Here is a 27595-nt window from a genome sequence, read left to right as displayed (position 1 = left end):
TGTCACAGGTTAAGATTTAGGGGATTAAGACAAGTGGCATTATTGGATCAGAAGTGTGGGCTGCAGCCAGCAGTGCATTTATCCAGGCTGCTGGTGATGATTTGCCCACATTTATGGGGTTTATGGCCAGGAGCTGACATGAATTAATTTGGATGAGGTCATATATCCTCCCTCTTCCTCAGGGAAAAAGGCCCCACCCTTGGAATGGTGGAGGGCACATTTCCTTGGACATTTCCCTTTCTAAAGTGTCCAAGGCTGTACCAGGCACATTCTTCTCTCTCTCAGGATTTTCCATAGAGGAGCACAGAGGAAAGAAAGAGAAAACAATTTCTATTTCAGCTCCTTGTTTTTCCCATGTGGAATGAGAATTGTTTACCTGGGGTGATTGCTTGGTTGGGTTCTGGTGAGGATTGTTGGAGCTGATGGCCAATCCAACCCACCTGTGGCTGGGCTCAGGGAGGGCCACGAGTTGTGAGGAGTTAGATATGGGAGTTAGAACAAGTAGGTTTGTGGTGTTAGTATCTCCTTTAAACAGTATATTCATGTGTTATAGCACAGTTATAATAAAGAAACCATTCAGCTTCTGAGTGGAGTCACACATCATCACTTCTCCCCACCGGGTTCACCTGCATGTACAATCCAAGGGTAAAACAATTCCAGCAGTAACTTCCGAACCCACCCAGCCAAGCTGGCTCCTGCTGCTCACCCCACCCCTCTGCTGCTGCTCCCAGGCCTGCCTGCCTCTGGCAGGAAAATGAAGAGCTGATCCCAGGCTGCTGCTCAAGGAAAAGCCAAGTTTGTGCCACTGGGATCTGCTGCAGCCCAAATGTTGCCAGCCAAGCCCTGCAGGAGCTCTGTGCCCCTCACAGGATCCGTGGGCAAAGCCCCCTGGCACTGCCGGCTCTGTCCAGTGCCACGGGAGCTGCCCTGGGCAGGGACAGCCCAGTGTCCCCTGGCAGCGTCCCTGCAGGGCTGGCACAAACTCCAGCCTGACGGCTCCTTCCTCCCCAGCACCAGCACTGCCAAGCTTCACCCCCATGCATGATCCAGGGGAAGGAACCAGAAAAATCCCTCTTCAGTGAACCACCTGAGGCAATCCCCAGGTTGTTATTCCAAGAAAAGTGAATTCCTGGGGAATTCATGGATATTCTGATCAGTGAGCTGCTGCTGGAACTATGAAAATCAACTTTATCCTGATTTGCTCCGTGTTTCCAGTGGTGTTTGGAATATTTCAGTACATTTTCCATTCAGCCACATTTTCTAAATGTTATTTAAATTATCTAAATGTTATCTAAACATTTTGAAATTTATTAATTTAATTTATTTAAATTAACTAACTTCATTAATTTAATTTATTGATTTTAATTTATTTAAATTATCTAAATGTTATTTTCATTTTCTTTCCAGCTCTTGCTCCCAACTCTCCTCCAAATTTAGATGTTGATTAATAAACAATAAATAAACAAACTCTACTTTAAATCTATTTACAGCCTACTGTAGCATTTTCTAATATTCTACAGGGCTGCAAATAAAAAAATCATTTCACATCCAATAAAAGCACCAAAATTATCCAACACAATGCATGAAAAGAGGAATTTACACCTGGACCTTCCATGGACATCAAACAGTTTTTATTTTCTACGAAAGAAACAGAAAAGATGATGAGAAAACACAGCAATGACAAATTTTACCATTTGAAAATGCTGAAATGAAACAAGGGACACAAATTTTTCCCCACTTTTTCCTGCAGACAAGGTCTTGGAATATTTTGATGCAGGATAAAATCAAACTAACACTTCATAAAGGAAGTAAAAATGTGTCAGAATGCAAATTCAATACATTTTCCTTTTACATCCAGGACCTAAAATAAAAAAAATAAAACAACCAAAGTCCATTAGCAGAGTGAGTCTCCATTCTGTATCACCACAGATCTGAGAACCAGGAGAAATAATCCCAAAAAGCAGCTTCCCAAGGGAATGCTGATGCAGGGCAGCGCCAGGGAGCACATCCACAGGTGAGGTCAGTTTTCTCCTCTCCTGATGTGACAATTTCCTCCCAGCCTTGCTGAAGAAATACTTTTATTTATTTGATTTATTTGATTTGGTTGATTTTCTGCACTTAGATGGATGATGGGCAGATTTTTGTGGAAGTTTATCCGGGCTAAATTCAGATGGTCACACTAAACTTTGATTATTTGGAAGTCCCCCCTGGCCCAAGGGAGCTCCATGGGCTGGGAACAGGCACTGCCCAGAAGCAGCTGTGTGCCAGTTCCATCATTTGGTAATTATAGAAATGAGGTTGATAAAATTCCCCATTTGGAGTTGCAGCAGTGGCAGAGGCTCAAGGAAACGTGGAGCATTTCCCTTCCAGAGCGAGGAAGTGGGAGCAGATGGATGAACACATCCAGGGAGAGGATTCCCTCAGCCAGGAGCCTGCCCAGATGTCCAGGATTCCACAGGAGGAAGGGATAACAGGGAGGGTTCCACCCATCCCTCACTGTCCCAGCCCTGAGCCTCAGTTCCCACTTATCTCCCAGCTCCCACCTGGCTCTATACAATTTTCTGGACTGGGTGGGATAAAATGGTATTTCATGGGCTGCCAGGTGTTCTTCACCTGAGGAATTCCCTCCAAAAAAAGGAAATGCCCCTGGCTGTGCTGCCCTGCCCATCTCCAGCACTGTGCTTGGAGGGAACCAGGAGAGAACACTCCTGGTTATTCACGGGAACCAGGACAGAACACTCCTGGTTATCCAGGTGGAGCAGGAGAGAGCATTCCTGGTTATCCAGGGGAACCAGGACAGAACTCTCCTGGTTATCCAGGTGGAGCAGGACAGAACATTCCTGGTTATCCAGGGGAACCAGGAGAGAACACTCCTGGTTATCCAGGTGGAGCAGGAGAGAGCATTCCTGGTTATTCAGGAGAAACAGGAGAGAACACTCCTGGTTAACCAGGTGGAGCAGGAGAGAGCATTCCTGGTTATCCAGGGGAACCAGGAGAGAACACTCCTGGTTATCCAGGTGGAGCAGGAGAGAGCATTCCTGGTTATTCGGGGGAACCAGGACAGAACATCCTGGTTATGCAGGTGGAGCAGGACAGGACATTCCTGGTTATTCATGGGAACCAAGAGAGAACATTCCTGGTTATGCAGGTGGAGCAGGACAGAACACTCCTGGTTATCCAGGGGAACCAGGACAGAACATCCTGGTTATCCAGGTGGAGCAGGACAGGACATTCCTGGTTATCCAGTGAAACCCTCCCTGCCTGCCCATCTCATTCAGATCTCCTCTAAGAGACAAAAAGAAGAGCTGAGTGTAGGAGCTCCGCGTGGAAGTGGCCTGGGATGGTCCTGGGGGCTGTCAGGCCACGGGGCTGCCCATCAGCCGCTCCTGGCGCAGAGCAACCAGCCTCTGGAACCACTTCTCCTCAGCCTCTGCCTTCTCCATGAACAGCTGGCACGGGGAGAAAAGTTGGCACAATCAGCAGCTCCAGGTTTGTGATCATCCCCTGGAGCACCCACAACTGCCCCAGTGCCCACAGGAAAAGCTCACGGGGGTTAAAGACAAAGGTGAGCCAAAAGCATCAATAAAAGCAGAGACTTTTCAGGGAATCCTAAAATAGTTTGGCTTGGGAGGGGTCTTAAGAATCCTAATCATTGGAAAGGCAAAGCTCCAATGCAGTTCATCACTGACATGTCCTGGTCTCTGCTCTCTGTGTCCATTCTACAGAACCCACACTGATTTCTTTACTGCAAGTCATTTTTAACTTGCTAATGCTTAAAAAAACCTTTTATTTCCCTCTAAAGCTCTCCCAAAGGGATTTGCTCAAGTTTAGCCACAATGATTTAAAATTATCCGAAGCCTGTCCCTAAAACTTTGCAAGTTGGCAAAATGGGCAAATTCTGAGTTTCCCCCCAGGTTTCCAACTACAGAAACCAATTTGTCCTGAATTTTTATCTATCTTAAATTCCCCAGTGTTACATGAATTACATTTTATTATGAAATTCATTTATAGCTCCAAAACTCCTGCTGAACCTCCTGTGGGATTGCTCTGCTGGGTGGTGGGAGGAGTGGGATCTCTTTTTGCCAGAGCAGGGATTGTGTGAGGAGCTGCACAGCGAAGGCTGCGGGGTCACACAGCCCTGCTCTCCTTCCAGGGGCTGCCCTAAAGCTAAAGGTGGGATAAATTCAGGCTAAAAAGATGGGATAAGCACTCACATTTGGATGAGCTAAGGAATTGTCATCCTGGTACTTGATGGCAGTGGGAATGCTGGCAGCTGGAGGCTCTTTCTCAGCAGCTGCTGCCTCAGTGGCTCCTGCTCCCACATTCGCAGGCTCCTGTTGGAGCTCAGGAGGTTCTGCTGACTGAAAAAGAAACAAACACACAAAATCTGAGTGTTTTATCCCAAAATCCCAACTGTGGCAGTATTTTAACTCAGCACTTGGCTGTCTTCCCTGAAAGGATCCTCATGGAAAGACTTCTCAGCATCCTCAGCAGGACAAAGGGCATGAAGTGACCAAAAAAAGGTGTAGGGAGAGAGCTGGAAAAACTGCACCACTGGGATTTTGGATCACTTCCTGAAGAAGCTGCATCAGATTCTTGGAGATTTCCAGAAAGGCAAATTGTACATTCCTGGGGAAACAGCCAGGGATAATTCCAAACACTCCCTGCCAGGTGGGAAAATGAAGACATCCCAAAGCAGTTCCCTACAACACCTGCTGGCCAAAATCCAGGGAAATTCTGGGATCTGGATGTCTCCTGTTGGGTGTCTGGAAAGCTGATTGAAAACCAAGCTGCTTCTTTTCAGGGAATAAATACAGACTTAAAGTCTGGCTTTAGTTAAGCAGCATTAAAATCATCTCCACTTCAATTACAAAGTAAATGCAGTTACTTTGGGATTTCAATTCTTCTGCTTCTCCTAAACAAAAAGTCTTCAAACCAGGTGATTTCCTTAACTTCTGCCACATTTAAATTCCCTGAACCCACCCTGAGACAAACAGGGAGTCCTTGGTGGGATTTCAGGTGGATTTCAGGTTCTCAACATTGATGCTCCTTCATCGGTGGAAAATCCTTAAATAGCGCAGCTTCCTCCTGGCTCTGAGAGGATAATGCAGCAAGAAAGGGCCTGAGAATGTCCCCTTTGGAAGGAAAATGTCCCCTTTGGAAGGAAATGTCCCTTTTGGAAGGAAAATGTCCCCTTTGAAAGGAAAATGTACCTTTTTGATTTCTTTGCTGGACCTGAAGTTCTGTGGGACGAAGGCGTCACTTTCGATGGCTTCGATTTCCTTCACTCGCTTCACTTGGTCCAGGAGGGTGGCTTGGTCTGCACAGGGAAGGTGGGATTTATGGGATTTATGGGATTTATGGCATTGGTGAAATCCTGGGATGCAGGCCCTGTCCCAGCCATGCCTGAAGGAGATTTTGGGACACACCAGGAAAAACTGCTCGTGCAATGCAGCCCAAAATCTTCTGTTACAAGGGAAAGCTCTGAGTAAAAATAACACCAGTGAGGCTGGGAACATTCCAAGTGCTGACCTAAGGATTTCTGGGATAACTGGGGAAGAGAAGGATCCAGGGAGAGCTCAGAGCCCTGCCAGAACCTAAAGGGGCTCCAGGAGAGCTGCAGAGGGACTGGGGACAAGGGATGGGGGACAGGACACGGGGAATGGCTCCCACTGCCAGAGGGCAGGGCTGGGTGGGAGATTGGGAACTGGGAATTCCTGGCTGGGCTGGGATTCCCAGAGCAGCTGGGGCTGCCCTTGGATCTGTGGAATGTCCAAGGCCAGGGTGGACACAGGGCTTGGAGCACCTGGGACAGTGGGAGGTGTCCCTGCCCTGTCCCTGGATGGGATTTAAGGTCCTTCCAAACCAAACCATCCCATAATTCTAAGTTGACAGGAGCTGCACTACAAGCAAAGTCCATAAATACGACTTTAAACCTAATTTTTTGAGGGATTTGGAAGGAAAAAAAAGAATTTCCTACATTTAAACTTGTGTTTTCAAGTCCTGCTGCCTTGGTGCTGAAACCTTCTCCTTTAGAACAGATTCCCAAGGATTTTTGGGATAAATCAAAGGAGAGGGAATCGGAATTCACTGAGGTTTTGGATACACCTGGTCTGAGGGTAAATAAAGGATCCTGATTAAGGCCAGGCATAGAAAGGCAGGAAAAGGAGATTTCAAATCCACAGCTCAGCTCCAGTTTCACAAAATCCCAGGCAGCTCCAGGATCCCACCCAGATCGTGCACAAAGTGATGGGAATGACAAATTAGGGAAGGGGCAAAAATCACTAAAAGCTGCCAATGACATCAGTGACATTAACGGGGGAAAATGGACTGGAGGAAGCAGAGCCCATTAGCGCAGGGGAGTTTTGACAAACACATTATGGGGAGATAAAACGACTTCCAGCTGTTGTTTGTCAGCTGTCAGGGGCAAGGATATGTATTTCATAGGAAAATCAAAAATAATGGAGTCAGAAAGCTCCGAGGCTTCAGACAAAAAAAAAAAAAAAAAATCAATACTGACTCAGTGCACGGCGAGTCTTTTCACCCTGTTAGGGTGGGAAAAAAAGGAAAGAAATCTTGGATTAGGGCTGGTTTTTAATAAATAGGTGATTCCAGCAGCAGGCACGATTTCCAGCCCTGCCACCCTGGCAAGCGGGAGCTTTCCCAGTTTAACTGGGAACATCATCATCATCATCCTTCAGGGATAATTCAGCATTTTACAATCTCTATTCACACCTATTGCTCTCCTCCCATGTGTAAATATACACACCCAGCTTTATAGCTGCAAATTCCTATGGAATTAGGCTGCAGCAGCAATAACCTGGAATGTCACTTGAGAACTAAAATGTGCCAGAATTCTCTTGATGCCACCCCAAAACATTACACACACAATAATTAGAAACAGCAGAGAATCACATAAAAGTAAAAGAAACAGAGAATTCTGTGATTCTACAAATCAGGTGAAAGGAGAACTTCCCTGCAAGCTCTGCCTAAAATATTCCCATTTTTTCCTTAAAGACAAAATTTATTCCACTAAGAGTTTTAAAATCACTGAAATAGAAGCATTAAATGACCAATAATATCTTGTGAAAGATCCATTAAACAAAAAACATGTTTTAAATATTTCTTGGATAATCTCTGAGTGTAAATGTTCATGGATTCATTGCTTATCCATAATCCTGACCATGAACATGAACTTAAAAAGATTTTTTCAAGCAGGTCTAACTCCAGAATCAAAGCAATGACAAAAAACATCCAATATTCCTCTGACTCTGTTTCTTCCTATTTTACTAATTAGATTTAAGGGGTTAATTTAATTTAAAAATATAACACATTTTACATGAAAAGCTTTGAAATACAGAAAAAAGCTGCTAATTTTTCTTGCTCTTTTGAGCTGAGGATTAAAAGAAGGAAACACCCTCAAATCCCAGACTAAACAAACAACTACAGCAGAAAATATTTCCCCTTTGATCCCATTTTATTTGGGGTTATTGGAAGTGATATTTTTATGCAGCTGCCTTACAGAGCTGTGTGTTTTCCACCAGAACTGGGTTTTCACACATCCCATGGTTTTTAATTGATCCCAGTTTTACTCAAGCTGCACAAACTGACAAATTAAAGAAAAATGAAGTTTTCCCTGGGTAATTTGCAGTGGATGACACAAAAATCTCCCTGGCTGTGGGAGATCCTGGATTCTGCACTAAGCACTGGGAAAAGGAGGAAAATCCAGCAGGACAGGTGGGACTCACTGTGGCTGTGACACCTCTGGACTTCACCAGCCCGGGGGCTCTGGTTCTCAGGGATTCTCCTGCCTCAAATGCCTCCTGTTTGGATCAGGAGAGGAGCAGCTGTCCCCACCCTGATCCCACGGTATCCCAGAGTCCTGAGTCCTTCCCAGCCCGAGTGCTGGAACTCCAGCCAGTGGGAGCTGCCTGGAGATCCTCCCTGGAGACCCTCCTGGGACATCCCCCTTGGAGATCCTCCCTGGAGACCCTCCTGGGACATCCCCCTTGGAGATCCTCCCTGGAGACCCTCCTGGGACATCCCCCTTGGAGAACTTCCCTGGAGATCCTCTCTGGAACTCCCCCCTGGAGACCCTCCCTGGAGCCTCAGTGGCCACTCCAGAGGTGAGACCTCCCAAGAGCTGGAGCAGAATCCAGAGGGGACGAGCCCAGAAATGTCCCATTGCCACAAGCCCCGAACGCAGCATTCCCGGCACGCCAAGTCCCTCCCGCTCCTGCCCACGCCGGAGCGGGGCTATCCCGGGATATCTCCCGGGGCATTTCCCGGGATCTCCTGCAGCTGATCCCGTTTCCCGGCCGGGCTCCGCTGCCGTTAGAGGGAGGCACCGCCTCACTCAACAGCGCTGGAGCCGCAGATGCCGAGCCCGAGGATGCTCCGAGCGGAGCATCCCCGCGGGACCCATCCATCCCTGCGGGACCCATCCATCCCTGCGGGATCCATCCCTGCGGGATCGAGCCTTACAGGATCCATCCATCCATCCCTGCGGGACCCATCCATCCCTGCAGAATCCATCCCTGCGGGATCGAGCCTTACAGGATCCATCCATCCGTCCCTGCGGGACCCATCCATCCCTGCAGGATCCATCCTTACAGGATCCATCCATCCGTCCCTGCGGGACCCATCCATCCCTGCAGGATCCATCCTTACAGGATCCATCCATCCATCCCTGCGGGACCCATCATCCCTGCAGGATCCATCCCTGCGGGATCGAGCCTTACAGGATCCATCCATCCATCCCCGCGGGACCCATCCATCCCTGCAGGATCAATCCTTACAGGATCCATCCATCCCCGCGGGACCCATCCATCCCTGCAGGATCAATCCTTACAGGATCCATCCATCCATCCCCACGGGACCCATCCATCCCTGCAGGATCCATCCCTGTGGGATCGATCCTTACAGGATCCATCCATCCCTGCGGGACCCATCCTCACAGGATCCATCCATCCCTGTGGGATCCATCCCTGCAGGACTCATCCATCCCTGCGGGACCCATCCCTACGAGATCCATCCATCCCCGTGGGATCCATCCTTACAGGACCCATCCCTGCAGGATCCATCCATCCCTGCAGGACCCATCCATCCTTAAAGGATCCATCCATCCTTGCAGGACCCATCCATCCCTGCAGGATCCATCCCACATTTCAGGATCAGCTTCCATCCCCCACATCCCTCCCATAACTCATCCTGGATAATTCCCATTCCCACTTCCCGATCCCTGAGCTCTGCTCCCACACTCTTTCCCAGCTGTTGGGATTTCCAGGGAAGGATTTCCCAGCCAGAGGCACAGGAGCAATGAATGCACCCCAAAAATAGAAACTGTGCAGAGAAACCTTTGCCTGTTCATTTCCCTGCTCCCAACTTCACTGCAAGCACTTGAAAAATACAATTGAATTTATTAAAGTAGCAAGTTGGGAGTACTCCAGCATCTATTTACTACGGGGAGCACACAGGATTTACAAATTAAGCTGGAAAAATGCAAATTAACAAGAAAAACTTTGTCCAGGCTTGTTTAAATATCCTGTGGAAACGAGGTTATCATTAAAATATATTAAAAATAGCATTTTGTGAGCACTGTGGTACTTCCTACAGATAACACTGCAGAGAGTTCTACAGAGAGTACCAGGCTACTCTAAGTTTGCTATTTTGATACATTATAGTGATAATAACCTCATTTCTACAGGATTTTAAGCCAAGTCTGGACACTAACAGCTTTTCTTTTAAAGACCTCAGAGCATTAAGTATAAAATGCAGCAGAAAACAGGAGGGGAAAGTTCAGCAAGTGAGCTCTGAATTTTAAACCCCTAAATTTAAGAAAATATCATTTAAGGACGCTGACTTTACGAACTTTGAATTTAAGAAGGTGAAATTGCTGCTGGGGCCCTGCACGTCCCTGCGTGCCTTCCCCCCTGCACCCCCGTTCTGGGGCTTTTTGGGGTGATTTTGAGACCAGCCCGGGCTCTCAGTGGCTGGCACAGGGAATTCTGCTGGATTTGTGTTTGCCACCGGAGCCGCCGCGCTCCTTCCTGGGCACACAAAGCCAGGCCTGTAATTCAATGCTCAATTTACCCTTGTCTCAGTGGAGATTTCTCCCCGCTAATTGATAGAAATTAAGCCATTAATCAAGGCACCAGCCATCATTCAACCCGGGGAAGATGAATCCAAACTTTCATCATAACCACCTTCCCCATTTTAGTGTTCATTAGCATTAATTTTTAATGCAATTATGCTCTTCTTTTACGCTGAGCTCATAAATTACTGCTCTTTTGTTGCTCGCTGGCCTTGTAAAATCCAAGGTAATGCTTTGTGCTCTGATCTTAAAGGCAATTACTGCCTGCTTCTATCTTTTCCATAGCTCTATCCCAAATAACCTCTGTGTTGGAGGTACAGGCTCACCAGTGGGGATCCCACACGGGTGTTTCCTACAGAGCCATTTGTCCACGTTAAAACCACACACTGACACGGGCAGAGCGAGAATTCCTGCTCATGCTGCTGGATGCCAGGGCCCAGCAGCAGAGAAATGACAGGAAAATGGGATTCTGCAGTGGATACAGGGAAGATATTGGTGCAGTGAAGTGGAAATAAGCAGTGCGGGAGCGTGCAGGACAGCGGGGCTGCAGCCTGCAGGCTCTCCAGCTTTTCCAGGGATCACTCTGTGTTGTCACTTCCCAAAGTGCTGCTGGCACGTGCCCAGGGCTCCTTGCTTTCCCCCTGGCCTGTGCCAGTGTGTGGCAACCCCACAGAGCCCAAGGGATCCTGTGGGATCCGGGCTGGCACCGGGGCCCCGAGTCAGGAACTCCCAGCCCTTTATTCCCACTCCGGTCCTGAGAGCCCCCTCGGGGGAAGGGACAGCAGCTCCAACCCCCTCTGGCTGCCCCCAGACATCCTGGGGTGCCTGGGAAGAGGAAACGCACACTAGGAAATGCTGCTTGGTTCAAGTTAGTTTTCTGTTTCTTTCCCAGCCTTTAGCTGGGACATGGAATAAAGTCACTCACTCCAGCTCAAGGCCTGCCCAGCACCAATAAAATATCCTCCACCTCTGAACTCCCGATTTATCTGAGCCCTAGACAGCCTAAATAGGACAATTCCCAGTGAAGTCTCATGCTCATCCCACAGGTTCCCACAAAAACACCCCTCTGGAAGTACCTGTGTGATGGGGCCCAGATCCACAAAACCCTAATTTTTATCAAAATAAAATTCCCCACAACAGGGACTGTGGTCTGAGCAAATGGATCTGGAATTTTGTTCCGTACACCCCTGTTTATTTTCACCATGCACCTCTATTTATTTCCCCATACATCCCTGTTTTCCCCATATACCCCTGTTTATTTGCCATTTAGAAACAGCTTTTCAATACGTAGCCATAAATCTGTGTTTCAACTGACTGAAGTCCAATAAGCAATTCCATGATGGTTTTTACAACCCCATTCCCTTAAGTGACTTCTCCTTTAGCACAAATAAATGCCATGGAGATGACAGGGAAACACACAGCATTAATGAGGTACAGAAATCAGATTTGTTTCTCATCCTGAAATTTGAAGACGATTTCAAGACTTAATTTGTAAAAATAAATCATAAATTACCCTGTTAGGGAGATCATAAATTTCTGTTTCACTTGTAGAACAGTAAAACTGTAATGACCCCAGCTGTGATTGTTAAAATAAAATCACTCAAATATCAGCTTTGGTATTTTTAAAGATTCATGGAATGCTTTGGGTGGGAAGGAACTTAAAGTTCATTTAATTCCCAGCCTGCCGTGGCAGGGACACCTCCCACTGTCCCAGGTGCTCCCAGCCCAGTGTCCAGCCTGGCCCTGGGCACTGCCAGGGATCCAGGGGCAGCCCCAGCTGCTCTGGGAATCCCAGCCCAGCCAGGAATTCCCAATTCCCAATGTCCCATCCAGCCCTGCCCTCTGGCAGTGGGAGCCATTCCCCGTGTCCTGTCCCCCATCCCTTGTCCCCAGTCCCTCTGCAGCTCTCCTGGAGCCCCTTCAGGCCCTGGCAGGGCTCTGAGCTCTCCCTGGAGCTGCTCCTCTCCAGGTGAGCACCCCCAGGTGTCCCAGCCCGGCTCCAGAGGGGCTCCAGCCCTGCAGCAGCTCCAGGACATTGGGATCAGGGCTCTCCAGGGAAAGCAGGGAAGCAAAAGAGGGAACTCTGCAATACAAAGGGACAGGAGAGGACAGGCAGGCACAAAGCAGGGCAAAATTTAAGGAAGACATTTAGAAGTGATTATTAATTACAGCAGCTTTAATAAAAAGGCAGGAATTGATTCCTCCAGCAGCCGTTATCCATGGGGGGCCATCGATCCCCTTTCCAATTCCCTTTCCCTCAGCTCTGGACACACAGAGTGGCCAAGACCCCAAAATCCCCTTACCCTTCCCATCTCTCATTATCCCCACGTGGCTGCTCTCCCTAACCAGCCACACTCTGCCGCTGCACCAAATCTTGGCATTTTTTATTTTCCCCTTGATTTGTTCCTGCCCCCTTTCAATTCCAACCCAGCAACGTGAAGATTAAGCAGAGATAAAAGAAGATCACAGTGTGTGCCAGACGCTGGAGCAGCAGCACAACACCAGGTGTTGGTGTCAGCCTAATGAAGTGACACTGGCACACCAGGGACACCCAGGGCGGGGCTCCAAACCTGGGAGGCAAAAGCAAGGCATACTGGAAATTCCAGGGAAAAACAATCCATGCCCTCGTCTAAATGTATGATCTGTACTCAATAATTTGGGGGTTAAACAGATTGAGTTTGGTCTTTGCCACCACAATGAACTTCAGGAAAATTTACTGCAGATAAACGAGGAGCTCAGGCAGTAACGGATGAACTTCAGGGCATCCCAATCTAGGCTTGAGTGAAGCACTTTAACTTATTACAGACTGACCTCACCCCAGCAAATCTTCTCCTGGCACGTCCAGCCTGTGGTTTAATATCCATTACACCCAGGGAAAGGCTTTTAACTCCCTCCTAAGGAAGTGGGAAGGGAAATCAGTGGGTTGGGGTGTCCTGGGCAGGGCCAGGGGTTGGACACACGATCCCTGTGGGTCTCTTCCAGCTCAGGATATTCTGTGGTGGCCCTGGATGAGATTCTTCATGTGAGGACTCCTGGCCAGCAGGTTAAAGATGAATATAAAAAAATAAAACTTTTAATTTGGGTTTATAGAGTTTATACTTAAGGGATTTTCTAAAAGTTGAGTTCTCCAGGTTTTCTGCACATTCTAACTTTGCTTCCGTGACCCCCCATCACTCAAAATCACGGAATCACAGCACCACGGAGTGGTTTGGCCAGGAGGCACCTGAAGACTTGAAGGATTTAACTTTTGGTGAAGAAAAGTCACCCCAGCAGCACAGGGAGCTCAGTAAAACCCAGGAATGAGCCGCAGGGATGGGGTTCATTCCCTGTTCAAGGGCCAGCTGTCTCCCAGCCACATTCCCGCTCTCGTTTGCATCCCTCCCTCCCTCCCTCCCCCTGCCCACGTGGGCCTCATTTCCAAGCCTATTCAAAATGATATTTTCCAAGCATGTGCCACACGACTTGTTCATATAAATGGAACAAATTAAACTGTCTCCACAGATATCCCCTCACATTTGTAGCCCTGATTCCTCTCCCTCACACGTGGCCGAGACACCGAATTATCTCCCTGCAGAGGTTGACCTCAGGATATTGGATTCTGCCACGGAGCTCTCCGGGACCAAACCGACGGGAAACACTTAATCACCCCTGCCTTTGCAGGGAAAAAAATCAACTTTAAATTTGCCCTGATGAAAAATCAATAAACCAGTAATTGCTTGGCTTATCACGGCGCGGAGGGACAAATTGGGAAGCGGAGCTCGGCGCGGATTCCGGGGAAAGGCGCGGGGTTTTGGGATCGCTAAGCCAGAAAAGGGAAAGGTCTCGGAGTGATAATTAAATCTACTCCTGCTGATTTTCTGCCAAATTTATTTCCCCGGAGTTTATCAAAATGCTGCAGTGCTTACCGGGGGTGGGGGGGGCAGAAGGAATCAATTCAGCACCGGGCTGGCACGGGCCAGGCACGGGAACGCAAATCCCGGGATAAAGGCACTGGGAAATGCAAACTCTGGGATAAAGGCACTGGGAAATGCAAAGTCCGGGATAAATGCAGCAGGAAATGCAAACTCTGGGATAAATGCAGCAGGAAATTCAACCTCTGGGATAAAGGCACTGGGAAATGCAAATTCTGGGATAAAGGCACTGGGAAATGCAAATTCTGGGATAAATGCAGCAGGAAATGCAAATCCTGGGATAAATGCAGCAGGAAATGCAAATTCTGGGATAAAGGCATTGGGAAATGCAAATTCTGGGATAAAGGCACTGGGAAATGCAAAGTCCGGGATAAATGCAGCAGGAAATGCAAACTCTGGGATAAAGGCAGCAGGAAATTCAACCTCTGGGATAAAGGCACTGGGAAATGCAAATTCTGGGATAAAGGCACTGGGAAATGCAAATTCTGGGATAAATGCAGCAGGAAATGCAAATCCTGGGATAAATGCAGCAGGAAATGCAAATTCTGGGATAAAGGCATTGGGAAATGCAAATTCTGGGATAAAGGCACTGGGAAATGCAAAGTCCGGGATAAATGCAGCAGGAAATGCAAACTCTGGGATAAAGGCAGCAGGAAATGCAAATTATGGGATAAATGCACCGGGAAATGCAAATTCTGGGATAAAGGCACTGGGAAATGCAAATTCTGGGATAAAGGCTTCAGGAAATGCAAATTCCAGTACAAAGGCAGCAGGAAATGCAAACTCTGGGATAATGCCTGCCCCATCCAGAACCACACTCCCATCCATCCACCTATGGGATGATTGATTCCCAAAAATTCATGTTTTCTATTCTGCTGTGCTCCAGAACAACTTCTTTTCCTGGTTTTCTGGTGCATCCCCAGCTCCTCCTCCCCACACGTGGCCCTGCCATGGTGTATTTTAAACTCAACACTTAAAAATATTATTATTCGTGCTAGATTAAGAGAAACGAGCCCAAAACCTCTCCCTAATACCGTCCAACGTGTTCCAATTTTTCCTTTGCTTTTTTTTTTTTTCAATTTTCCTCTTGTCCACTTCACCTCCTTGGAATTTGTCTGGAGTAAAACACAGCTGGGTGGCAAAATCCCCTTTGGATTTTGTCACTTTTCAGGCAGCTCCAAAGCAAGTAAACAAAAACCAAACTAGGAAAATCCAACCACTGAAAATGCTCCTGGAAAAGTAGTGGGTTTTGCTAATCGACCTAATTTCATGCAGCAAATTAGCATAGCTCCAATGGAAGTGCAAATGTAATCAAACTGAAAAATTCAAATGAGGCGGGGGCAGCCTTTTTCTTTCTTGCTTTGCTTTTTAGTCACTTAAAAAAAAAAATCAGCATTTTGCTGTTTGTCCTTCACTGGGCTGGAGGGACTATGGTAATTAAAACATTTAAACCAGCACAAGCCCCCAGTCTCTAATCTGGAGCTGGGGTCAGCTGTCTGTAGATTCTAATTTGTCCTCGATTTTTTATTCATGCTGGGGAAATGCTGCATATTTAACAGGAAACCAGCGGGAAGGGGCAGCGCTGGGCTTGGAGGTCAAATAATTTGATTTCCGAGCAGATTACATGGAACATCCAACGTCTAATCTCACACCTGATTTGGCAATAAAATGACAATAAAAGGAATGTTAAGACACCCTCGCTATGGGGTGGGCAATAACCAGTTTTTATGAGTTGGGAAAGGATTGGTTTATTTGTAGAATTATTTTTATTGCAGCTCCTGAGTAAAGGAGTCACAGGCTGTCTGCACGGGCTGGAATTTCCTTTTGGAGGGTTCTAGTTAGGGAAATAAAATAAGGGATATTACAGAAATAAAAATTATTTTAAATAGTAATGTAGAAAATTTTTTAAAGATTTAATTCAATATCATTTTGCTTTATTTTATTTCAATGACTGGATGTAGCACTCGGTGCTCTGGTGGGGATCAGTCACAGTTTGGAATCAATGGTCTGGAAAGTTTTTTCCAACCTCAGGGATCCCATGAGGGATCAAAGAGGGTTAACAACCACCCAGAGATGTTGCGTGAGGAAGGAAGAACTAAGAAAAAAAATGCAAAATGCTCATTTTCAAGCAAAAGATGCCACTGCAGCCTGGGACAGGGAAGGGAACACTCTCTAAGCACTGGATAAATGTCCTGTTTGCAAATCCACACGGGACACAAACCCACCTAAAACTGGAATTTTGAGTCCATATGGGACATAAACTTAACAAAAAATGGAGTTTCCCAGTGTGCAATTCCCCTGGATGTCCTGGAATGCTCCAATGCTTCATACACAATTTAACAGGACTTTGTATTTTCCAGGGAGAATGAACTCTTTCATTCCTAACTGGGAGCCAGCTCCTCAGCAAATGGACGAATTTGAGTTATTCAGAAAAAATCCTCTCTTCGTTTTCCAGCACTGTGACGTCCTCACAGCCCTTCAAAGCCACCCCAGGACAGTTTTCATGGCTTATTAATAAATTGTAGAGAAGTTTTCCTCCCCATTTCCCTGGAAATTCCATTGTTCCCAAGTCATGAACAGCCCCTTTTTTCTTCCCTCTGCCTTTCCACACTCACCCTTCCCAGTCCCTGCTGGCACAGCAATTGCCAGCACATCTGCCACTCACAATGGGATCTGAGCACAAAAAACTGTGTATTTTTCCAAACAAGAATTTTCCCAAACAGTGTATTTTCCCTACAGTTTGGTGCTGGTGTGACCCAACCAGCTCATCCCAAAATCCCTGTGCCCACGGGAGCCTGGCTGGGTGACTCCTCCAGGTGGAAAGGCTCCCCCTGAGCCATTGGCTCCAAAATCCAGGAATCACAACGGGGACGGGCCACAGCTCCTTGGTTTGGTCCCTTTTCCAGTCAAACTTGGATTTTCCCCCTCCTGCCATGTCTGGGCCACTTTTCCACTTGAATTTCCTCCTTTGGTATCACAAGAACCTTCTCCAGGCAGGATTAACTGGGAGCACCAATTAATTCCTCCCAGCATCCCAGGTAAAACAGTCCCCAGGTAAAACAAACTAAAGATTAGAACACTTTGATTTTGAGTGAAATTCTCAGCAGCCACGGTTTCAAAAATGGGGAATTTTCCTGAGTTCCCTCTTGGAAGGAAATCATGGAATCCCAGAATGGTTTGGGTTGGAAGGGACCTTAAAGCCCACTGGTTCCACACAGCTCCAGTGAGGATTTGAGGCTCCTGGATCGTTTGGATTGGCTCCCTTGGGATGTTGGAAGTGTCTCTTCCCATCACTCCCTGGCATTTCAATCCACGTGGCTCCATTATTCCACCTGCTGGACCGCACAGAAGCAGCTCAGGGCACCAGATTCCATCATCAGCCCAGGGAGGAAAATCTCACAGCCCCACTGGAGCTTGGACACTTAAAAACAATCATTTCTGACTTCCTGGGCTTCAGTTTGTTATGAAATAAAAGAAAATTCCTCACCTTCTTCCTTTCTTCTCTTGGCTTCTTCTTCACTTCTCTCCTTGGCCTTCAACGCTTCGTCTGCTTTGGCTAAAAAAGAAGAAAACGAGTTGGAATTAGTTAAATCTATCCTATCAAATCATGGAATCATGGAATGGTTTGGGTTGGAAGGGCCTTAAATCCCACCCAGTGCCACCCTGCCATGGCAGGGACACCTGCCACTGTCCCAGGTGCTCCCAGCCCAGTGTCCAACCTGGCCTTGGGCACTGCCAGGGATGGGCTGTCAACAACCTCTTGCCAAACAACGCTTCCAGGGCTTTAAACCCAATTTCATGTTCCTTCCTGCAGGTCCCACAATGAAATCCACGTGCCTAACAGACCAGAACTTGGTTCTTCATTGATTTTATTTAAAGTCATTCCCACAGTTAAGGAATAATAAATGGGATTATGGAGGGTAATATCAGGTCAGTATTAGAGGCAATATTAATTCAATACAAATCCCCACATTCATTTTGGGGTAAGTAAAGCCCTTAAGAGACTTTTAAGAGGTTTTCTTTCTTTAAACCCCAATCTGCCCAGCGCAGTTTCCCCCAGACCGAACTGCACCGACCCAAAGGCGGTGCATCCATGAAGTGGCAGATTTGCTGCCATAGTGAGTAATCCATCAGACCTAGCCTGAGATAAAACAGAAACAAAACAATATTTCCAGGCCTGCAGACTGTTCAGAGTGGGAGTCAGGCAGCTCTTCCCCAGGACTTTATCAGGTAGTACACAATTTTCTCTTCACTCCAAATCACAGCAGCAGTACTTAATCCATGTTACAACAATCTTCTTTAAAAAGAATCTTTTTCCCTCTAGAAACCTCTTCCCTTATTACTTAATTATCTACCAGTTGCTCAACTGCAGGGGTTTTCAAACACTTTCCTACAGATGTTAAAGAAGATTAAAAATATACAGCACAGTAACAAGGGACTATCAATATACTCTGTAAATTAATTAAATTTCTGTTCTAGCACATCATTTATTCCAAAGCATTAATGTCTCAAAGGAGCCATTCTCTTTTATTGCCATCTCACTGCCTGATGAGTGAACTAAGTGAGAATAAGTCTCTAATAACATTATACTTGATGAAATATTAAGTTTTCAAAAGTATCACCATGCCAGAAAGAAAAGAACCAAAAAGGACCAGGAATCCAGCATTTACACCAGGCCTTCCCAGGGAGGGAAATCACCACAAACTCTGCTCTGAATGGTAACAGCTCAGTCAGAGCTGCAAATATTTAATCCCAGCACCTCCTGAATTAAGCAATAATTTATGAAAGCCAAACTCCACTCAGGAGGGGGGTGAAGGGGTCCTTCCTTTTTGGAGCCACCAGCTCCACTTTTAAAATGCACAGCCTGGCCAGGGTGCCACCAAGTGATCCAATCACTGCACTGACAGCTGCGTCCACCTCCACGATTTTATACATATTTAGACAACATTTAAAGCCGTGAAATATTAAAACTTTTTCTGCCACTGAAGATCATTACAAGAATCTATTAAATCCCATAATAAAACCAAACCACGAGTAACTCTAAAGACTTTTACTTCATTTACACTTTATTCTCCTTGGTAAAAGGACAGGGATAATAGAAATTCCATTTAAATTCAATTTTGGTGATATGTGTAATTGTAGATATACCCCTTGAGTCATGTAAAATGCTCAGCTTATGTTTCTTTCAAATTATCCCGCTCCCATTCCCATTCTGCTCCTTACAACTGTCTTCAATATGTATTAGCAGAGCTCATTAGGCTGGAATTTAATAATGCAAACATCAGGTGGATTTCAAGACCCTCCATTATCAGCACAAGATGGATTGCTCATATAGCTCGTGGGCCAACTGGGCACAATTTAGATTCAATAAACTACCAGGCCTAAATTTGATTTATCTATTCCACTGAGCTACTTTGTTCTTCCTGCCCGATTTGTTGCTGCACAGGAACAATTCATTGGGTACCTCAGTAGCAAAAAGATATTAAAACACACAGGAAAGATGCTGCTGGTCAATGAATAAATTTTTAGCTTGTCTTTGTTAACTTTAAATCGCTGATTTCCAGTCCTTGTAAGTCAAGTTAAAACTGGGGCAGAGGCAGAGCTTGGCCTTTCAAGTCCTGGTTAATTAGAGGGACAATGGGGCAATTTAGGAAGTATCACGAGGACAATCCTCCACACAGAATTGCTCATTAACAACAATTTAACTTAGCCCATAAACCTCCAGAGCAGTCCTCGAGCTCACAGGGCTCTGTCCACCACAACCAACACAGGCACTGAAATCTGAGTTACTCTCAGGACTGAACACCGAAGATTCTCTTCCAGCATTTCACATTTTCCGTCGTTTTTGCACAGAATCCCAGAATGGGCCAGGCTGGGAGGTGCCACAGTGGGTCAAGTGGTTCAACCTCCAGCAGGGTCATCCTGGAGGACATGGCACAGGATTGTGTCCATTCTTCTCCTTCCTCTCCTTCTCCTTTACTTTTCTTCTTCTCCTTCCTCTTCTTCTCCTGCTTCTCCTCCTTCCTCTTCCTCTCCTTCTCCTTTCTGTTCTTTTCTTCTCCTCCTCCTCAATGCTGTTATTATTGTTATTATTATTATTACAATATAGTGAATATATTGTTGTTCAAGTGCCATCAAAAGCACTAAAAGAGATTCACTTTTCGCAAACCAAGCTGCAATTAAACAACATTAAAAGATCTTTACAACTTGAGGGTTGGATTTGATGGTCTGGGAGGGCTTTTCCAACCTAAACAATTCCACGATTCCATGGAACCCCTGGAAGTGCTAAAGGTTTGGGAAGCAGAGTCACTCCCTGATGGATGGCTGATGCTTTAATCCTGACCAGCCTCACACTGTGCCAAGGTGAAATTATTCCAAGCAAAGCTGCTAATTAAGAGAAGACAGGAAAAGTGTGAATTATTCCAAGGTAGAAACAGGGCAGGGGAGGTTTTGGGGCTGGAAAGGGCATTTTGGAAAGTGTGGCCCAGGCTCAGGGAGGAACCCCTGCAGCTGAGCCCTCTCCCAGTGCATGGGAGAAGCAGGGAAGGTGCATGGAAAAGACTCAGCCCTTCACTAAGGAGATTTCATTTTCCTGTCAAAATTAAAAAGAGAGGAGCGTCAGAACACCCACAACTGCAAACCACAAGAGGTTTGGAAAAATAAATTAATTCAACCTAATTGTGGACTTTCCAACTGCTCAAAGTTGAAAACACAAGATGTGTCTGAGGAAAAGAAAGCCAAGAAACTGTAAAAACACACAGACATCTCATTTAAAATGCAGCCAACCATCCACAGTGCTCATCAGAAAGACTTCACTTTTTTTTTTTAAACACAAACATTTTTGCACTTATAAAATATTCAGTCAGCTCACATATAAAAATACAAGTGGAATCCATTATTAATTTACAAGGCCCTGTTTAATTTACATGCTATTTTTCTCTGGTATATTAAATTTATCAAGGCTTGTGGAAATCCTCTCTGCTGAATATTCATAGGCTGACGTGGAAAATTATCTGTTATCCACCCGACAAATTCCAGCACAAACTCCAAACAACCACTTGCTCAGAGAATTCCTCTGACAGGAACACCAGGAGCAGCACCCAGGAATTCTGAGTTCCAGAGGAAAAGTGACACCACCACACACATTCTTACCACTCCAGATTTAAGCTGGTTTTCTGTGTTTTTGCCTTTAGTAACATTTCACCCAAAATTTAAACACCACCAACGTTCTTGGAGGGCTTTTCCAGCCTAAATGAGCGTATGATTCTATTAATCCCATAAATCCACGGGGTTCTGTGATTCCATGAATCCATGTTTTGGGTGGGCACTTGCCCAGTGCATCGTGTCCGTGGCCACGGATCTCTCCGTGCCACGGGAGCTCCCTGTCCTCCCTAATGACACCTGAAACGCCCAATTCCCAAACATGGGACATCTGCCCCTGCTGCCCTGTAATTTAATTACGCCAGACTCCAATTATGGATATTGGAGCCCTGAGCATGAGGGGGAGGGAGGGGATCACTGCCCCCTCCCCTGCTCTGCCAGTCACACTTAAAAACTCCCCAGAAGCCCAAACCTGGTTATTTTAAGCTTTTCTGAATTCCTGGGGGAACACGCCCAGTGTTTGGAAGGAAGATGTTATCCCAGGGATTCCTCCTGGTGTAGGAATGCTATTTCTCACCTCTTCAGCAGCATTCCTGCTCAGTTCCCTTCCCTCAGTCATTTCAGAAAATATTCCTTTCTCTGGGATAAACGTTCTGTTATGGCACAGCTAACCAGCACCTGGCTCACAGCCCCGAGGTTTTTCCCAGATATTAAACGGATTTTTGGTAGAAGATAAATCCAGTCAAGTGCAACCCAACTGAAAAACCACAGGCAAAACCCAAACGTTGTCTTACTCCAAAGGATAACCGAGATATTTGGAGTTATCTGGTGTAACCAGGATATTTGTTTCTATTGGGTACAACCAAGATAATCATCAAGACAAACCCTTTCCCTCCAACCAGGCAATTTCCCCCTGGTTTCTGCCATTGTTACCATTTCCAGGAGGCAGTCTGTGGCTCACCTGCTGGCTAGGAACGGCACAGGGCTGGGAGAGCGCCCAGCAGGAAGGAGAGAATATCCAAAACCCCGCTAAACGGCCCCGAGTCCAGAGGGGTTAAAATTAAACCAACTTCTGGAGAGAGTGAGGCCGTGATATCAACGTGCCAGGCACAAATCCGGGAGGGGAAGAGGCTGGGAAGGGGCACGGGCTGTGGGGCAGGGAAGGGGAAGAACTGACAGCTAAAATCCCGTTCCGGCGAGCGGGGCCGAGCTCCCCGAAGACTTCCCGGATCCCGGTGACTGCCTACTGTATTAAGACTGCCTTTCTCATCACTTAATGCTTATTTTCATCACTTTGCTTAAAATATTGATAATCAATTAGGGCTACGTCTGTTTTGCCACAGAATCTGTGTCACAGTCTATCAGCCTGTCAGGGCCAATTCAATCCTCATTCAAAGTTAATTTTTTCTCCATAAATCCGCCTTTGGAGGAGTCATTAGGCGCAGAACATAGCCCGAGGTGCAATCACCTATTCTCTTTCATTAGAGGCAGGCAGGGAAGGTGAGGGAGATTATTAGAACTTTGGAATGATCACAAAGCAGCGTGCTGCCTGTCAGATCCCCCCAACATTTCATTCATCTCGCCAGCTCGCTGCCAACGCTTCTAAATGGACATTATTCATGAACATCTGTGACACGCTGAATATTCCGAGGCTGGCAGGGATGAAAAAGCCGTGCCCCCCCTCTGGCTGGGAAATTAATTCTATGGTCACAACAATCAGCAATATAACAAACTTGCTCCGTGATGTTATTTTTAGGCTTTCCGAGATACCCCCCTTAAAAAGGTGGGGTTTTTTTTTTGGTTTTTAAGTATAAATGTGGTCACTCCAAATGGTCAAACACTGGATTTGATGGTACTGGAGAATGATGACAAAGCCGTGCCCTCCTCTGACTGAGAAATTCGTTCTGTGGTCAGGACAACTGGGAATGTAGAAAACTTGTTTGGTGTTATCTTTAGTCCTTCCAAGATATTCCACTTTCAAAAGTGTTATTTCAGAACTGGATTTTTTTGGAGTCCACTCCAGAGGGTCAAACACTGTATTTTAAGGTATTGTTGAACAATGTGCATTTCCTTTGCTATGGAAACAGATTGTTGTTTGGGTATTTTTCAGCAATTACCAAATCAGCAGCTTTGCAGTCTGATTTGTTGATATCTTTCTAAAATGCAGCCAAATGAGACCCCACGTTGGATTTGAAATCGCTGCCATCTGAAATTCCAGCCCACTTCACTCCTGGTGGAAAAGCAGAGTGGGAAACAGATTTCCACAATCATCTCTATTTATTCCTATTTCCTTCCAATGAACACGGGATGGCCAACGAGGTATTTTTTTAGGTAGGAATGGCAGAAATGCTGGTGCAAGAGACAATCACCCACAAAATTAAACAAACCACCACATTTTCCATGCATATTCCCTTCCTTCATGCAGGGGGTTAAGATGTAGCTACTTGGGGAAAAAGTAATTTCCATCTAATGAAATCACATCAAGTAGTTCCTCGAATCTCATTACAAAATTCAAAAGAATAGTCATTTACATTTTTTCCCTGATATTACCAGGAAAACAGTGTTCTCATCACCAAACTTCTCACAGCCCCCATCATTCTCCTCCCCAAATATCCTCCTTTTCCAGAATTAAAGGCCAGATCCTCAGTGAATTCAAGCTGGCACAAATCCACTGACTTGAGCCGAGCCAAGCCCATTTACTCCAGCTGAGGATCTGGCACTCCCTATTTATAATAATAATCCTAAAGAAGACTTAATCAGCAAATCTTGGCTAGGTACATTCATCCATTATTTAGTGCATCCCTAATTTCTTTCTTTCTTTCTCCCACAGTTTCCCCCCCAAACACACGCTGGAGGGAAAATCCAACCTAAACATGGTTTAACACTAAGGATTAATTGGCTTCTGACTCATTGCAGGGGCTGCTGTTAAATATTCCAAGGATTTGTTTCCATCCCAGAGAAGGGTGTACACTACCCACCTCGACATCTCCCAACCAAGCAATGTTTCACCTCGGATCTGCTCCCCCAGCCTGCAGCCCAGCTCAGGAAAACAGCAGAACTGGATGGGATTCCTTGGGGAGGAAACCAGTTCTCAGAACAACTCGGTGATGCCAAGGGGACTGTTCAAAGGGCACCTTCAGGTGAGTTTCTTTAAGGGGACAGGGGTAGGAATCATGGAATCAGGAGATCATTAAGGTTGGAAAAGCCCTCCAAGGTCATCAAGTCCAGCTGCTGATCCAGCACTTCCAGGTCCACCACTAACCCTGTCCCCAGGTGCCACATCCACACGTTTTCTGAATGCTTCCGGGGTGGAGACTCCCCCACTTCCCTGGGCAGCTCATTCCAAAGCCAGACCACCTTTTCCAGGAAGAAATTGTTCCTCAGATCTAATCCAGACTTCCCCCAGTGCAACTTGAGGCCATTCCCTCCAGCTGATGAGACAGAAAGAGCTTCCTCTCCCTCAAGGAACAAAGAGCTAGGGAAAGTAAAAGGATGGCCTGGAGTTATACCTGCCCCTGAACTACTCAGACCAAAGAAGCAGCAACATCTCGGAGCAAAAACATAAATTCCATGTATACAAAAAGTGATGGAGTAAAGAATGCTCTTATTGCTATATCCTTCAGGAATAATCCCCAGCTCAACCAGAAAACCAAGAAGCGATGCCTATGAAAAACTCCAATTTGATTCAATTTATTTAAATTGTTCTTCAGCCAGTATTTGTTCCAGAGCTGTTTCTTTCCCTCTGGCACACCATGGGTGGAGAAAGGAGAGGACAGATGACAGGGCTGCCACGGATCTGGTGAGCAGGTGAGAGGAGGAAGCCAGGCTGGATGGGGCTTGGAGCCACCTGGGCTAGTGGGAGGTGTCCCTGCCCAGGCCCTGCAGACTCGAGGGAAATGCTTTCAAAACCATCACACAAATTCTGAAGGACAAATTGAGGCTGCTTTTTTCCTCCTCAGTGACTTCAGTGCTCCCTTTCCTGCGAGGATCTCAGCCCAAAGCACCACCAGGTCCTGCACCCTGTTGTAAGCAGAGCTCAACCAAGCCCTGCAGCTCCAGGGACTGCGTCCCACATCCCAGGGAACACTCAATCCTCACGGGATCTGCCCGCCACTCAGCTCCACCACCCACTGCATCTGCATGAGAAACCACCCTGATCTTGTACTACCCACCTACCTTCACGTGAAAACGTACCAGCTCCTCCATTTAATTCCACAAATAAATCATTTTAATTCAAAAAACACTTCTTCGCTTAAAACACAACCACAAAGACAAATTACTTAAATGATTTCTGGGGAAAAAATGGCACTGTGCCTCAAATACAATTGTCATTACAGGCTGTAGATTGGCAATGACAGTCAGCTTTTCTTTCTGGGGTAAGGGCAGAATTGAGCCTGACAGCTTGTCAGCAAACTTGAAAAATTCTCTCCCAAAACTTCGATGCCGAACGAGCCCTTCTTTCATCTGCCAATTTCCCACCGTCAGGAATCGCCACGTTAAGTGAAAATCAAGTAGATGACAACTCCTGTGGCTGTGGAAAGGAAGCAATAAAGCACGGAGCACGCACAGCTGATTACAGGGAACCACTCTGAGAGAAGCCAAAGCGGCCCCAGCACCTTGGGAGGGCTCTGGGAATTTCCAGCTCCTGTTTCCCACCCAAATAAAAACATCAGGAGTGAAAACATAAGGCATAAAGCTGTGTACGTGGAGCATACTTAATCAAGAATGGAGCACAATTAATATTCAGATTGTGCTGCAAGGAAGCATTTTTGAGGATTTTTTTGAAGAAAGAAGGAAATCTGTAATTTCACCCTACGTACGATCATTTCCCGCTCTGACCACGATGTTAATAAAAAACCTTCATAAAGCAACAAAATGAAAAGATCAAAAAGCACTTTTAAAAGTTTTTTTTTTTAAAACCCCGTAAGTCCATAAACACCAAGAGATGGTTAAAGAAAAAGAACATTAGCACCAAGGAGTGTTACCTCACAAAGACACTGGACGGGGCACTGGAAAATCAGGAAAGGACCAGGTGGAAAACTTGGAGTTGGAAAAGTTCGGGGTGGAGGCGCAGCGAACTGCCGGGATTGACCGAGCTGGAACTGCGGGATCACGAGACAGGCAGCCAGAAGAACCTGATGACATCTGGCACCAAAAGGGGGAGCGTGTGTCAAGGAAAGATTTGTGGGGAGGACTTGCAGCCCATGCCAGCACACACTCGATTACAGCCCGGCTGCCTTGGGAACGCCGAGCTCATCCCGGTGAGAAAAGGATGGGAAACTCCACGTTCCCAGCCTGTACCCTGAACTCCTCCAACCATTTACTGTACTCAGCCTCATTAAATACTCCCCCAGGATAAAAGAGGTAAATATATTGCTTAAATATTCAGTGGCTGGCTGTAAAATTTCATTGCAGATTAAGTGATGAAGATGAAGAAATGCTGCTGAAAACAAACAATTTATCTTCACTCGGCGCAGCAGAGCTCTCCTGGAACCCCGCCAGAGGCTCTGTGGGTTGGAATTCAATAACTGCATTAAAAGAAAACTACACCCCTACTACACACCAGGCTGAACATCCCTGAGTAAACAGTTTGCTGCAGTGGCACTTAAATAATTCAGGAAGGAATTTGGGGTATCAAACATTTTTTTCTGGAGTACTGTGTTGTCTAATGCATTTCACATAAATGCTTGTTTTTAAAAGTTCGAGTAGAGCCCATTAGAGCAAGTGGGAAAACAGACAAATCCAAGACAGAAAACCACCAAAGCACTGATTTCCAGGAGAGGAGCGAAGAAAGATTTGTCACCAGGGAGGAAGTCACCGCCAAGGGCACGGAGCTGATAATATACACATGCATTTCCACCGCTCATCTGCAACCTTGAGAGATTCCAACTGGCTCTCGTAAGTCTGGACAGCATAATTTTCCCTCAGACACATGTGCATCCATATATTTGTATAAAGCTGTAGCAAAGTAATAAATAAGCAGCCTTATTCAACACCAGAACTTCCATAAACTTTCCCCAATTAGGTTTCATTTCCAGCCAGCTTTAACTTCGGATGGGAGAGCTCTGCCAAGTACTTCAAGGAGGGCATTTCTCTCATTCTTAGAGAACAGAAATAACTTGAAATATTGAAATGTCATTGGGCGTTTAAGGGTTTTAACCATGAGGAAAGGGAATGCACCTAACTGTGTGGGACTGGCAGCAGAGCACCACTGAGGCCCATCATCCTTCATCCATCAGAAGGAACCCGGTTCTGAACTTGCACGTGCACCCACGGGATGTCTGGGTACCCTTTATGTGGAATTTGTGCTTTTTAATGAAGATGATTGTGTTAATCACACTCTTAATTGCACTGCTCAGTCGCCCAAGCATAGAACCATGGAATGGACCTTAAATCCCATCCAGTGCCACCCCCTGCCATGGGCAGGGACACCTGCCACTGTCCCAGGCTGCTCCAAGGCCTGTCCTACCTGGCCTTGGACACTTTCAGA

General features: G+C 46.2%; 1 protein-coding gene across 1 annotated transcript in view; it reads right to left on the bottom strand.

Moving 5' to 3' along the window:
- Nucleotides 1-1609: 1609 nt before the first annotated feature.
- Nucleotides 1610-27595, bottom strand: part of RSRC1 (arginine and serine rich coiled-coil 1) — a 103897-nt gene continuing 77911 nt past the window's right edge. Inside the window, exons 8-11 of the mRNA XM_068200160.1 lie at nt 17492-17560; nt 5214-5320; nt 4215-4361; nt 1610-3449 (exon numbers count right to left, since the gene is read on the bottom strand). Of these exons, the coding sequence (XP_068056261.1) occupies nt 3357-3449; nt 4215-4361; nt 5214-5320; nt 17492-17560 (416 nt within the window). The 3' untranslated portion in view covers nt 1610-3356. The remainder of the gene's footprint in view (nt 3450-4214; nt 4362-5213; nt 5321-17491; nt 17561-27595) is intronic.

The sequence above is a fragment of the Anomalospiza imberbis genome, chromosome 10 (assembly GCF_031753505.1).
Source record: "Anomalospiza imberbis isolate Cuckoo-Finch-1a 21T00152 chromosome 10, ASM3175350v1, whole genome shotgun sequence".
Lineage (NCBI taxonomy): Eukaryota > Metazoa > Chordata > Aves > Passeriformes > Viduidae > Anomalospiza > Anomalospiza imberbis.
The sequence above is the reverse complement of the archived record's forward strand: the minus strand, read 5'-3'. Positions and strand labels throughout refer to the sequence as shown.